We start from the raw sequence: 14,163 nt of genomic DNA, 5'->3' as shown, positions 1-14,163 counted from the left end.
ACACACACACACACACACACACACACACACACACACACACACACACAAATAAAAGAAATCTGAGTGTTATGGGCGGAGGGGAAGACCGGAAATGCTGTTCAATTGTCCTGGTCAACAGGGTTTGTTGAGATGAACTTTTTGCCTCATTACGACCTGCTGCTCTTCAATCTTACTGCTCCAGGCACTTATGCTTGCTTGCAGGAGGCACAGGCCGACTAGTTTACATGTATAAAGTCTCTGACTTACTGGTTACAAAGCTACAGCTTACTGAAACTGATAAGGGAAATAAACTGGCTTTCCATAGCCTTGAGGTTTTTTTAAATACTGCAGAGTAAAAAAAAAGCTCATTCTGAGAATCTGTTAATGTCTTTCTATAAGTTGTTGCAATCCTAGGTATTCAGTACTTCCCTCAAATCGGATTTAACAATAATGTTATCAATTCCAAAAACAAAATATTTACTTACTTTGCAAATAACAAAACTTGCACATAACACTATGGCCACCTGTCACGTGTGCAAGTGGAATTAAGCTCATAGGAGACATAACCATTGTTTTGTTTCTGCATTTTGAAGTGTTTTCATGCAAGATTCTGATATTTTAGAACCCTTTGATCGAAAGGGCAAATTTTTCCTGTCTTTGTTCCATTGAATTTTGAATGATCCCTTGATCAAATTCTTAAATAAAGTTATAGAGTGGAATCATGAACAGTAAGCTGTTTCATTTCATTTCTATTGATCCACAGACTGCTTAATATGACAGTTAGCTACACTTTATTCCTACTTGGTGAATTTATGTTTCAAACTTCAAGTTGAGTATCTGATCAAGGGATCACTGACATTGAAAAATGTCATCATGCCACAGAATCCCTGTAGGTTCAGTATGATAGTAGAGAGGCCCAAAACAGGTCCAGTCTTTATATGCAAAGCTTGATAAAGGGGTATTGTACACATTCATACTGCTGTTCTACAGCTTTAGCAGGCTTTATGAGAGTCTACAGGACAGCCTTCAAAATCCAAGCAATTGTTTTCACGGCAAAAAAAAACTGAGAATTAAGAACACTTCACTTTGATTTCAGATCACACCATTTATCCTGCATGAATTGAACGTAAGCATTAAGAAGGCATCAATATTTGGCCCATTTGCGGAATACCAGTACATATTAGAACATTCTTTCATTTAAATCAGTGACAATAATTCTGAAAATACACATGAACTCAAATTTTTGAGCACACTTTCATGGTACACAGGAAAGCATGTGATATGAAATCAGATACAAAGCGTGGTATTCTGAAATTTCAGTATTATGTGTGCAGTGAAATAAAATTGTTACATATTGAAGATTCTGCTGTTGGTCAATGACAAGCCTAATTAAAGCTACAAAACAAATATTTGTACACTTTATTTAGGGAAGTTTGATGAAATAGATATATTAAAATAAACCTATATATACTGATCGTAAAATGTTATTGAAAACCTAATTTATGTAATTACCTAATTAGGACATATGGAATTAGATCCAGTGCTAGGCACAACAACATTCTTAGTGTTAGTTTGATTCAGCAGTCATTCTTGTTTAACACCAGAGGTTAAAATGTCACTCAGACAGCGTCCAGTGATATACTTTTCTAGTCAGAGTTTTATTTCAGCTCACACAGCCCAAACTCCAACACCACTGATTACTTACAAATAGGAAACAAGTACTGTTAAGTACATGTCCAATTTTCCCCATCATCTGCTCCCTAATTCATTTGATCTCGGGCATCCTTGCCAGATCTTACTAGATGATAACAGATTTCACTTTTTTTCTTTAACAGTAACAAGTATAATGATAATGAAAATAAACAAAAATTACTAAATGACAGTAGGTTGTGCCGACTAACTATGCATTATATTCAGGCTTTCATTTTTTAACATTACAGATCCAAATATCCCTTGTACAGATTTTTTTTTGTGGTGTTTCTTTTCGCTTGCACCTTTCTATGTAAAGCAATCAGACTGCTGCTATCCACCAATTACAATTTTGAGATTTGTCCTTCCTCCACATCTGATTTGAAATTGCAATATTAATACTTAGATCTTTGCTCATTCACACATTTTGCTGAATGTAGATTATCCCACAGTGACTTATCCATGATGTAGGACTCAATGAGTATTATTGCTGAATCCTCTACAATTTTTTTCCAATACTTTCGTGAATAAAAACACCATATCCACTGCCCAACAAGAGCATGAGTTTCTGCTGCCAAGGTACTTTGATTACTGTGATCATTTACCTCCCTTGTCCAAAAGAGAAACTTGATTTAATTTATTATTGTCACATGTACCTAGGTACAGTGAAAAGTTTTTTATTTTGCGTGCACTACAGACAGATCATACCATACAAAGTGCATTAGGGTAACAGAACAGAGCTAAGAATACAATTTTACGGCTCCACAGTAGTTCCACAAAGAGCCAGATCAACATTAAATTTAAAATTTGCTAGGTCCATTCAGACGTCTAATAACAGTGGGGAAGAAGCTGTCCTTGAATCTGTTGGTACATGTGTTTAAGCTTTTGTACCTTCTGCCCAACTCAAGTGATCGAAAGACATTATAACTGGGGTGGGAAGGGTCTTTGAGTATGTTGGCTGTCTTCCCAAGGCAGTGACAATTATCGATGGAGACGGTGGATGGAAGGTTGGCTGGCGTAATGGACTGGGCTGCATTCACAACTCTGTAGTTTCTTACTTGCCATATCAAGCCCTGATGCATCCAGACAGAATGCTTTCTATTGTGCATCTATGGAATTTCCTGAGCCTCCTGAGGAAGTAGAGGTGTTGTTGTGCTTTCTTTACTGTAGCGTCAACGTGGGTGGACCAGGACAGATTGTTGGTGCTCATCAATCCTAGGAATGTGATGCTGTTGACCATCTCCACCTCAACACCATTGATGGAGACAAGGTTGTGCCCTCCACCTTGTTTCCTGAAGTCAATGACCAGCTCTTTTGTTTTGCTGATATTGAGGGAGAAATTGTTATCTTTACGCCATGCCACCAAGCACTTTCTCCTTCCTGTATTCTGTCTCGTCGTTGTTTTACATCTGGCCTACAACAGTGGTGTTACGAGCGAACTTGTAGATGGAGTTAGGACAGAATTTGGCCACACATTCATCAGTGTATAGGGAGTATAGTCAGGGGCTGAGTATGTAGCCCTATGGGGCACTGGTGTTAAAGCTTAGCATGGAGGAGGTGTTGTTGCCTATTCTCACTGATTGCAGTCTGTGGGTTAGGAAGTCAAGGATCCCGTTGCAGAGGGTGAAGCAGAGACCTAGGCTTCAGAGTTTGGAGATTAGTTTAATTGGAATAATGGTGTTGAAGGCACAGCTTTAGTCAATAAGTAGGAATCTGGTATATGTATCCTTGTTATTTAGATGTCCCAGGGATGAGTGCAGGGCCAGGGAGATGATGTCTGCCATGGACCTGTTGCAATGGTAGGTGAATTGCAAGGGATCAAGGCAGGCTAGGAGGCTAGAATTGATGTAAGCCATAACTAACCTCTCGCATACCTAATAATTACGGAGGTCAGAGCCACCGGTAGTCATTGAGGCACCCTGCACAAAGTTTTCTTTGGCACCAGGTGATGATGGACTTCTTGAAGCAGGTAGGGATGTCAGATTGTAGCAAATTTTAAACCTTTTGCATTTGAGAACTCACAGAAGTGTGCATACAAAGCATCACTAAACACAATAAGTTTCATGTTTCCGGCACTTCCAAATGATGGAAATTCCAAAATACCACATTCTATTTTATTCGAAATTTTATTCACTTAAAATAACACCTTCTAACTTGGGATTTTTCATAGTCACGATCAGGACCTCAAAGTTGGCATCTCACTTTATTTTGAGTACCCAGCAATTCGGTTGTCCAATTAACATGCACAATTCTCCCATCTCAGTTCTGAAAGGTATTGCATCTTTTCTCCAGACCTGACTTTGACAAATTGCAATGGTGCAAATATTTTCTACATAAAATTGCTAATGCAAAATGTCACCTGATCCATTCTACTTTATTTCTAATTCAATGTTTGTAAAAGCTTCACTTCAAATTTTGATACAGAGATAGTAGGAACTGCCGATGCTGGAGAATCTGAGATAACAAGGTGTAGAGCTGGATGAACACAGCAGGCCAAGCAGCATCAGAGGAGCAGGAAAGCTGACGTTTCAGGTCTAGACCCTTCTTCAGAAATGGGGGAAAGGAAGGGGATTCTGAAATAAATAGGGAGAAAGGGGGAGGAGGATAGAAGATGGATAAAGGAGAAGATAGGTGGAGAGGAGACGGACAGGTCAAAGAGACGGGGTTGGAGCCAGTAAAGGTGAGTGTAGGTTGGGAGTTAGGGAGGGGATAGGTCGGTCCAGGGAGGACAGACAGGTCAAGGAGGAGGGATGAGGCTAGTAGGTAGGAGATGGGGGTGGGGCTTGAGGTGGGAGGAGTGGATAGGTGGGAGGACAGGTTAGGGAGGTGGGTATGAGCCGGGCTGGTTTTTGGGATGCGGTCGGGGGAGGGGAGATTTTGAAGCTTGTGAAGTCCACATTGATACCATTGGGCTGCAGGGTTCCTAAGCGAAATATGAGATGCTGTTCCTGCAACCTTCGGGTGGCATCGTTGCCGCACTGCAGGAGGCCCAGGATGGACATGTCGTTCAAGAATTGGGAGGGGGAGTTGAAATGGTTCATGACCGGGAGGTGCAGTTGTTGGTTGCGAACTGATCATAGGTGTTCCGCAAAGCGGTCCCCAAGCCTCCGTTTGGTTTCCCCGATGTAGAGGAGGCTACAACGGGAACAGCGGATACAGAATACCACATTAGCAGATGTGCAGGTGAACATCTGTTTGATGTGGAAAGTCTTCTTAAGGCCTGGGATGGGGGTGAGGGGGGAGGTGTAGGGGTAGGTGTAGTACTTCCTGCGGTTGCAGGGAAAAGTGCCAGGGGTGGTGGGGAGTGTGGAGCGGACAAGGGAGTCACGGAGAGAGTGGTCCCTCCGGAAAGCAGATAAGGGTGGGGAGGGAAAAATGTCTTTGATAGTGGGGTCGGATTGCAGATGGCGGAAGTGTCGGAGGATGATGAGTTGGATCTGGAGGTTGGTGGGGTGGTACGTGCAGACAAGGGGGATTCTGTTTTGGTTGTTATTGCGAGGACGGATTTGCGGGAAATGCGAGAGACACAGTCGAGGGCGTTTTCAACCACTGTGGAGGGGAAGTTGCGTTCCTTGAAAAACGAGGACATCTGGGATGTCCAGGAGTGGAATGCCTCATCTTGGGAGCAGATGCAGCGGAGGCGAATGAATTGGAAATAGGGGATGGCCTTTTTGCAGGAAGGTGGGTGAGAGGAGGTGTACTCGAGGTAGCTGTGGGAGTCGGTAGGCTCAAAATGGATATCGGTTTCCAGGTGGTTGCCAGGGATGGAAATAGAGGTCCAGGAAGGGGAGAGAGGTATCGGACATGGTCCAGGTGAACTTAAGGTTGGGGTGCAAGGTGTTAGTGAAGTGGATGAACTGTTCGAGCTCCTCGTGGGAGCATGAGGCGGTGCCGATACAGTCATCGATGTAACGGAGGAAGAGGTCAGGGGTAGGGCCAGCGTAGCTTCGGAAGAGGGATTGTTCCACGTATCCTACAAAAAGGCAGGCATAGCTTGGGCCCATGTGGGTACCCATGGCCACCCACTTTGTCTGTAGGAAGTGGGAGGAATTGAAGGAGAAGTTGTTAAGGGTGAGGACGAGTTCAGCTAAGCGGATGAGTGTGTCAGTGGAGGGGGACTGGTCAGGCCTTCGGGCCACCTGCATGGGGAAGGCAAGTGTATAGGGACTGGACGTCCATAGTAAAGATGAGGTGTTGGGGACCAGGGAATCTGAAGTTTTGAAGGAGCTGGAGGGCGTGGGTGCTATCACGGACATAGGTGGGGAGTTCCTGGACCAAGGGGGAGAAAACAGAGTCGAGATAAGTGGAGATGAGTTCAGTGGGGCAGGAGCAAGCGGAGACAATGGGTCGACCAGGGCAGTCAGGTTTGTGGATTTTGGAAGGAGATAGAAACGGGCAGTGCGAGGTTGGGGAACGATGAGGTTGGAGGCTGTGGGTGGGAGGTCACCTGAGGTGATGAGATTGTGGATGGTTTGGGAGATGATGTTTTGGTGGTCGGGGGTGGGGTCATGATCAAGGAGGCAGTAGGAGGTGGTGTCGGAGAGTTGGCGCCTGGCCTCAGCGATGTAGAGGTCAGTGTGCCATACTACAACTGCGCCTCCCTTGTCCGCGGCTTTTTTGGTGAGGTTGGGATTGGAGCGGAGGGCTGCACGTTCTGTGCAGGAGAGGCTGGAGTGGGTGAGGGGGGTGGAGAGGTTGAGGCGATCGCTGTCACGACAGCAGTTGGAGATGAAGACGTCAAGGGAGGGTAGGAGGTCTTGGGGTGGCGTCCAGGAGGAGGTGGTGTGTTGGAGGTGGGAGAAGGGGTCAGAAGAGGGAGGTTTAGGCTCACGATTAAAGAAGTAAGCGTGGAGGTGGAGGCGGCGGAAAAACTGTTCAACGTCCAAGCGTGAATTGTATTCGTTGATGTTTGGGTGGAGGGGGACAAAGGTGAGGCCTTTACTGAGGACTGACCGTTCGCCCTCAGTGAGGGGGAGGTCTGGGAGAATGGTGAAGACCCGGCAGGGCTGGATGCTACTGTCTCCTCTGGAGGTGGGCAGAGCGTCGGCGGCGGTGGGGTGGCGTCAGCGGTGGGCGGAGCGGCGTAGGCCGGTAAATCTTGGATGTTGGTGGCGGCGGCAGCGTCGTCCTCAATGTCTGTGGTGTTGGCCTCGGAAACGGAGGCAGCAGCATCAGCAGTGGTGTCGATGGAGTTCGCTGTACCGGAAGTGGCGTACCAGGCGGTGGCGGATGTGATGTCATCGTCCTCACGTATCACCCCACCAACCTCCGGATCCAACGCATCATCCTCCGACACTTCCACCATCTGCAATCCGACCCCAATACCAAAGACATTTTTCCCTCCCCATCTTTAGCTGCTTTCCAGAGATACCACTCTCTCCGTGACTCCCTTGTCCGCTCCACACTCCCCACCAGCCCCACCACCCCCGGCACTTTTCCCTGCAACCGCAGGAAGTGCTACACCTACCCCTACACCTCCCCCCTCACCCCCATCCCAGGCCTTAAGAAGACTTTCCACATCAAATAGATGTTCACCTGCACATCTGCTAATGTGGTATTCTGTATCCGCTGTTCCCGTTGTAGCCTCCTCTACATCGGGGAAACCAAACGGAGGCTTGGGGACCGCTTTGCGGAACACCTATGATCGGTTCGCAACCAACAACTGCACCTCCCAGTCATGAACCATTTGAACTCCCCCTTCCACTCCTTGAACGACATGTCCATCCTGGGCCTCCTGCAGTGCCACAACGATGCCACCCGAAGGTTGCAGGAACAGCATCTCATATTTCGCTTAGGAACCCTGCAGCCCAATGGTATCAATGTGGACTTCACAAGCTTCAAAATCTCCCCTCCCCTGACCACATCCCAAAACCAGCCCAGCTTGTACCCACTTCCCTAACCTGTCCTTCCTCCCACCTCTTCCTCCCCTCTTTCCACCTCAAGCCCCAACCCCATCTCCTACCTACTAACCTCATCCCGCCCCCTTGACCTGTCTGTCCTCCCTGGACTGACCTATCTCCTCCCTACCTCCCCACCTACACTCACCTTTACTGGCTCCAACCCCACCTCCTTGACCTGTCCGTCTCCTCTCCACCTATCTTCTCCTTTATCCATCTTCTATCCGCCTCCCCCTTTCTCCATATTTATTTCAGAATCCTCTTCCTTTCCCTCATTTCTGAAGAAGGGTCTAGACCCGAAACGTCAGCTTTCCTGCTCCTCTGATGCTGCTTGGCCTGCTGTGTTCATCCAGCTCTACACCTTGTTACCTCAAATTTTGAATTCTGTTTTCAGGTCTCGTATGACAATGTTTTCAAATTCACTGCTTCCACCCCACAAAAATATGTCTACATGGATCATAATAGTGCCTGAAACCTCCTTGTGATGCCAGTAAAACATGGCAGGCCCTGCTTTCAACTGGAGGCAGTTCAATTTTTATAAGACAGACATTAGTGAGAAATACCAAACTCTATAGGCATAATATGTGCATTTAATTTCTAGATTAATCCCACTACGTTTATTACCTACTTCATTTTGAGCTGGGCAGAAATGAAATTTTAATGTATCAATTGTTCTACATTCCCAAGTATTTGTCACTAACAATGTCAAGAGAATCTTAAACTGCTTTTCTGACCATAGGTGAATCTATTCATATCTTAGATCCCAGTTTTCCTCAAATTCTCATGTCATTAGTCTGACCTGAACCTTGCAAGTACCGTCAATATATGGCTTTCCATGAAAATCCGTCTATGTTGACTGTCTCCTAGTTAGCACATTTCCCAGCAGTTGCCTAAATACCACTGCCTCAAAGATTATTTCTCTTCAGCCAGGTAATCACTCCATTATCCTGTTTCTTAAATAAAAAGTTCCTTAATATTTTGTTCATTGCTTTTCTTTTAAATCCTAAAATTGTGGCTTTTGTAACTTGTTTCCCAATAAATCTATTGAGTACATGTTGGTCATCTAGGCTATGGTATTACATCAACTACATCTCCACTACTCTTAACTTAGTGATGCCTCCTAAATCCATACTAGCATTCAGCAAAAAGAATATTATTGTGTAAATCTCAACAGTAAGAACCACATCACCATCTTCTTTGGTGCTATACCTGCTCTCCTGCAGCTAAAAAAGAATTCTGCCAAAGCATCTGCTATTTCTTCTTGTGCTTGCTCAAGAATTCCCAGATGTACGCAGTCAGGCCTTCAGGTCCTTAATAACAATTCCTCAAATAATATCTATCTTCAATAAACACTCCCAGCTCTCTCAGTCATCTTATTTACGGGATCAGGAATCCTCTCTTGCGAAAACCAAACTGAAGAACACATTTAAAAATGCATCCATGCCCTGATCCTCCACAACTAATCTGCTAGTCTTATCCTTTAGAGGCCCAAAGTGTTCTCTAATCCTCTGCCTTCTGTGAACATAACTGAAAAACTTCTTATTCCCCTTGATAAACCACTGCAATTTTCCTTTCTAATTTCTTATTTACTTTACAGATTTCTATTTTAGTAATCTTTAGGTACTGTTTATATTCAAGCTGAATCATGTTCCTCATGTCCTGGTTCTTTACAGACTTTTGCCTGTTTCTTTTTGCTATTATTTACCTTTTTATTCAGCCTATATCTACATATTATCTCAGATTTCTCAGTACCATATAAATTTGATTGAATCCTTTCTGATGTTCTTTAAATGTGTTTGATTTCACTGCATTTTATTATTCATTCAGTGTCTGGTAGTTTGTTTTGAGTTTTTGTAACAGGACAGGTTGGCACCATCATTCAAGCATTAAGTGCTTGACCCCAAATCAGAAATTACTTTGACTTCCAGGAATACTTATAACTGATGATTGCATGTTGTGGTTGAGTGACTTCACTTTGGCTCTCAGATGAGGTCTGAAAAAAAACAGGGGTGGGAGAGATCACACATTCCACTATGTTTGTTTATTGTCAGTGTTTAGCAACAGTTCAAAGGAAAAAAAGTCTTGACTTACATCTATATTATGCCTTTCAGGATAAAAGGCATATCAGGACTTATTGAAGCGTGTGAAACACATTATAGGAACTACAGCATAATAATCCAAAGAGGAATTTGTAACCTGGCTGGATTTGTTATTCAGTGGAAAGTTGAAGGAGAGTGCAGGAGCAGGAAACTATCATATAAGCCTGGATTTTCATCCTCAAGGCAAATAACAGGATTTGAGGAAATTCTCAGCTTTGTAGACCAGTTTAAAACAGTGTGGCGCTGAAAGTGCTATTTTTAGTGGGAGTTAGCGACAATGGTTATAGGCTGCAGTCATGTCAGTTGGCCCAGGAAGGAGGTTGGAGGCAGCCTGGTTGAGGGTTGTGTGAGTTTGTCTATTCCTAGTAAAATCAGTAAGGCCATCTAGCTCTTACCCCACAGACTGCTAACGCCCCAACCACACCATCTCATTCCCCTCCACTCAACTCTATGGCTCATCATGATCCCCATGCATATCATCCACCCAACCAGCATTCCCCCACATGTCCATCATACCAACCCATGCACTTCCGTAGTCACACGCTATAAAGAACCAAGAAGCCTTTCACGAGAAAGTGCAAAAAATCTTTCAAAAATGTCATTCATTCAGTTCTTTCAATTTACTATTTCAATAAAAGTCAACCATAGCCTTTAAATAATCAGTAGCAGGATCTGCAAGGACCCGAAACCCATTATTTTCTTTCAAATAAATGTTGTGCAATTGAAAGCATAGATCAGAGAGCCTAACCTATCAATCAAGCAATGTTTGACCTGGGTTTAGTTGTTTCAGTACTCCAATGGATGTTTGGGCTCTCAGACTTTATTATGCATGCTTGACTGATAGCCAACATAATCTTTTAGATGGTCTCTCTTGCAAACTATAGTTCATGACAACTTTGACATGTCCTGAATGAACAGTCTTTCAAAAGCTGTCCCAACTCCATAAGAATTATGGAGAGGTTAGGTATGCCTACCCATGCATTGGAGCTGGACAGAGCAGCAGTCTAAAGTTTGGGCTCATGGCCCAAACCAACTCGCATTCTTCAAAGCTCTCGTGAAAATTGGCATATTTGGATATGAGTTGGGAGTCCCAGAATCAGGGTATATACAACATTTTTAAAAGGGTTATCCCAAGTCATCCAGACCTGGCAAAAAAAAACAATACTAATGTCAATGACAATTATTTTAATTTCCTCTCATTACAGGTCATATGCTGAAAACATTCACATAAACTGCCTAGCAATTAATAATTTAAGCATTTTAGTTACTGATTGAGATTTAAGAAACAGTCAATAAATATCATTATAACAGGCCTGCATTGCAAACAGAGATTGCCAAAAAGAGGAATCTATGCCCACACTTCCCACTCCCCCCTCCTCCATCCCCTTAGTACAGCACTCGTCGCATCTGAAATCGAATTCCCTCCCTAACTCTTGCTTTTTAACAGCAATGATCCAGTAGGATCAGGGTTTTCCCAACAGCCTTTCAACCAGGCAACTCTCATCTCCACAATCATCATTGGTGCCTTGAAGGACAGGCAGCATGCAACCTACAGCTTGAGGAACTCTTGAATGGGATTCTTGGGTGCAGGTGGGGAGCACAGAGTGAATTTTCACCAGTTCCTCAGAGTCATAGAGATGTACAGCACGGAAACATACCCTTCGGTCCAACTTATCCATGCCAACCAGATTTCCTAAATAAACCTAGTCCCATCTGCCAGCATTTGGCCCATATCCCTCTTAAACCCTCCCTTTTCATGTACCCATCCAGATGCCTTTTAAATGTTGTAATTGTACAAGCCTCCCTCACTTCCTGTAACAGCTCATTCCACACACGCACCACCCTCTTGTGTGAAAACGTTCCCCCTTAGATCCCTTTCAATCTTTCCCTTTCCACCTTAAACCTACGTCTTCTAGTTTTGGACTCCCACCCCAGAGAAAAGACCTTGCCTATTTAACCTATCCATGCCCCTTCTGATTTTATAAACCTCGATAAGATCACGCCTCAGCCTCTGATGCACCATGGAAAATAGCCCCAGCCTCTTCAGCCTCTCCCTACAGCTCAAACCCTCCAACCTTGACAACATTCTGGCAAATCTTTTCTGAACCCTTTCAAGTTTCATAACATCCTTCCTACAGCAGGGAACATTAAATAAAAAACTTTCAAAGTGGTCCAGGTGGAGCCTTGGGTCGAAATCGTGCTAAAAACATAATGTAGAAATACAAATCAATCTTAAACCCATGAAATGGTCAGTCCACTTTTCAACCTAAGTTTCCAAAAAAATACCTATATACCATGAAATTTCATGACAAAAAGGTATGATACAACTATAATCAATAGTTCACCTGACAAAGGAGCACAGCTCTGAAAGCTTGTAATTTTAAATAAACCTGTTGGTTTATAAGCTGGTGTTGTATGATTTCTGATGTCGTCCACCGTAGTCCAACACTTTGGGGGGGGGGGGGAGTCGCACGCCGGGTTAAGGGGCATCCGCACATTTAAAGAAAACAATAAATCCTCCGTTCACGTGTGCAAACACCCAGAAAAAAAATAGCAAAACGCAACTGTTTAAATGGGATTTTCAATCCTTCTTGTCACCTTTGAGGTTTATTCGATGAAAAAAAATTAACGTGCGTCCTGATTCCAGTTACACAGACATTTCTCTGCACATCACGTTTATTTATGTGTGTATATATATTTTTTCAAAAATAAAACAGTAAATACACTGCTTACCTCGAAGATCGGTTTGGAGATACAGGCCTTGTGGTGACACCCCGGGACAAATCCCCGCTGGGTTACCGAAGCCGAATGCGTTGCTATGGGAGACGGGGGAAGAGGTTCAACTCTGACCTCTGACCCTTCCCCCCGCAATCAGAGGCGGTGAGGGGGAGTCGGCCTTTTCTCTTCACATTTCGGCCTTTTATGTCCCGGCAGCAGTGAGGGGATGTGAAGGCGGCGCGGTCGGGGCGCCCTCGAGTTTAAATATTCGCCGACTAAGCGCGTTTTCAATGAGGTAACCGAACGAAGCAAACAAAACGAAAAGAAATAGGTAGACGATGCTGTCGGAGCAGTCGCAGACATGGTTTCCTACCCATGTCCAAGTGACAGTCTTGCAAGCCCGGGATCTCAACCCCAAGAGCAAAACCGGCACCAACGACACGTACACCATCATCCAGCTGGGCAAAGAGAAATATTCAACCTCGGTGGCGGAGAAAACCTTGTGCCCGATATGGAAAGAGGAGGTGTCCTTCGAGTTTCCTGGTCTACTGCTGCAGGGGACTCCAGAGAAATACATCCTCCACTTGATTGTCATGCACCGTTCCCTAGTCGGGCTGGATAAATTCCTGGGTCAGGTAGCCATCTGCCTCAATGAACTTTTTGAAAACAAATCGAGGAGGCAAAAGGAGTAAGTGTTTCCCCTTTTATAGTATGTTCGGTTGTATAAATCTGCCATTGAGTTAGAAGACATGTAGGGCTTCAGTTCACGTTTAATCTTCATGATGTTGCATTTACGATAATTCAGTATGCGTCCGTAGTTTGTCCATAATGTGTGTTTGACTCGTGTATGAGGTGTAAATGATCGGAGGTTGAGCCTACTCAACCTCCAACACCACCTCCACCGCCACTTCGCCTCACCCCCACCTCCTGCCCAAACAAAAGACTGGCAGCAGGTTGAAAACAATTCCGATGTTGTCAATATACTTGGGGAATTTTTGCATGATTGGGGTTGCATAAAAGCACCAGCTGTTCATTTTTTTAAAAAAACAGTTGCTGTCCTATTGTGCAATCCAGATAAGGTAAAAGGACAAAGAATACAACCACACATGAATATGCAACTATGTAATAGTGTGTATGTTTTTGACTATAAAATATAGAAGTGTTGTCTATTTTGGTGAAATATCAATGCACTATTCTTTCCATATCCAAGTTGCACTGCTCTGTATTCATTATATCTTCAGCATCAGCCAAGCTTATACTTTTAATGCCTCAAATTACTTAATATCTTTTCATTCCAAAACATTAATGAAATATGCTAACCAAAATTGAAATCAGTTTGTTTTTGGGTGTGTTTGCACTGTAATTATGTGACAATGCAATGAAAAATTAATGAAATAAAGGCAGTCCAAATCTAGAGTCTTGACTTCATACGAAACCAGAGGGGACTTGGTTCCATGGAATGAGACTTTCTTACTCTTATTTGCTCCACACTCAGGTTGAACTCAGAATTCAAGAGTTTCTGTCTTTTATTCAGAAGATTTTGGAAAGAGAATTCTTGACTTTTAAATTACTGGGAAGCCTCTCAGTTGCCTTAATTTTTGAAACGCCCAGGCAACATCTGTAATTAGAACAAGTGTGGGTTTTATTTCTTGGCAGAGAAGAACATGGAAACTATTTAGCAAGATAGGATTGTTTCGGAGATAGTAGGAACTGCAGATGCTGGAGAATCCAAGGCAACAAAGTATAGAGCTGGATGAACACAGCAGGCCAAGCAGCATCAG

General features: G+C 43.9%; 2 protein-coding genes across 2 annotated transcripts in view; one reads left to right on the top strand and one right to left on the bottom strand.

The window, feature by feature from the left end:
* The window catches only part of LOC109911229, a 205,032-nt gene extending 192,512 nt beyond the window's left edge, over nt 1-12,520 (bottom strand). The window contains exon 1 of the mRNA XM_048609079.1: nt 12,398-12,520. The gene's annotated coding sequence lies outside the window, so the exon portion shown is untranslated. The remainder of the gene's footprint in view (nt 1-12,397) is intronic.
* Nucleotides 12,521-12,529: 9 nt separating this feature from the next.
* The window catches only part of LOC109936323 (rab11 family-interacting protein 2), a 110,577-nt gene continuing 108,943 nt past the window's right edge, over nt 12,530-14,163 (top strand). The window contains exon 1 of the mRNA XM_048609080.1: nt 12,530-13,070. Within this exon, the coding sequence (XP_048465037.1) occupies nt 12,721-13,070 (350 nt within the window). The 5' untranslated portion in view covers nt 12,530-12,720. The remainder of the gene's footprint in view (nt 13,071-14,163) is intronic.

The sequence above is a fragment of the Rhincodon typus genome, chromosome 20 (genome assembly GCF_021869965.1).
Source record: "Rhincodon typus isolate 14 chromosome 20, sRhiTyp1.1, whole genome shotgun sequence".
NCBI lineage: Eukaryota > Metazoa > Chordata > Chondrichthyes > Orectolobiformes > Rhincodontidae > Rhincodon > Rhincodon typus.
Note: the sequence above shows the minus strand (reverse complement) of the source record. Positions and strands in the feature narration are given on the sequence as shown.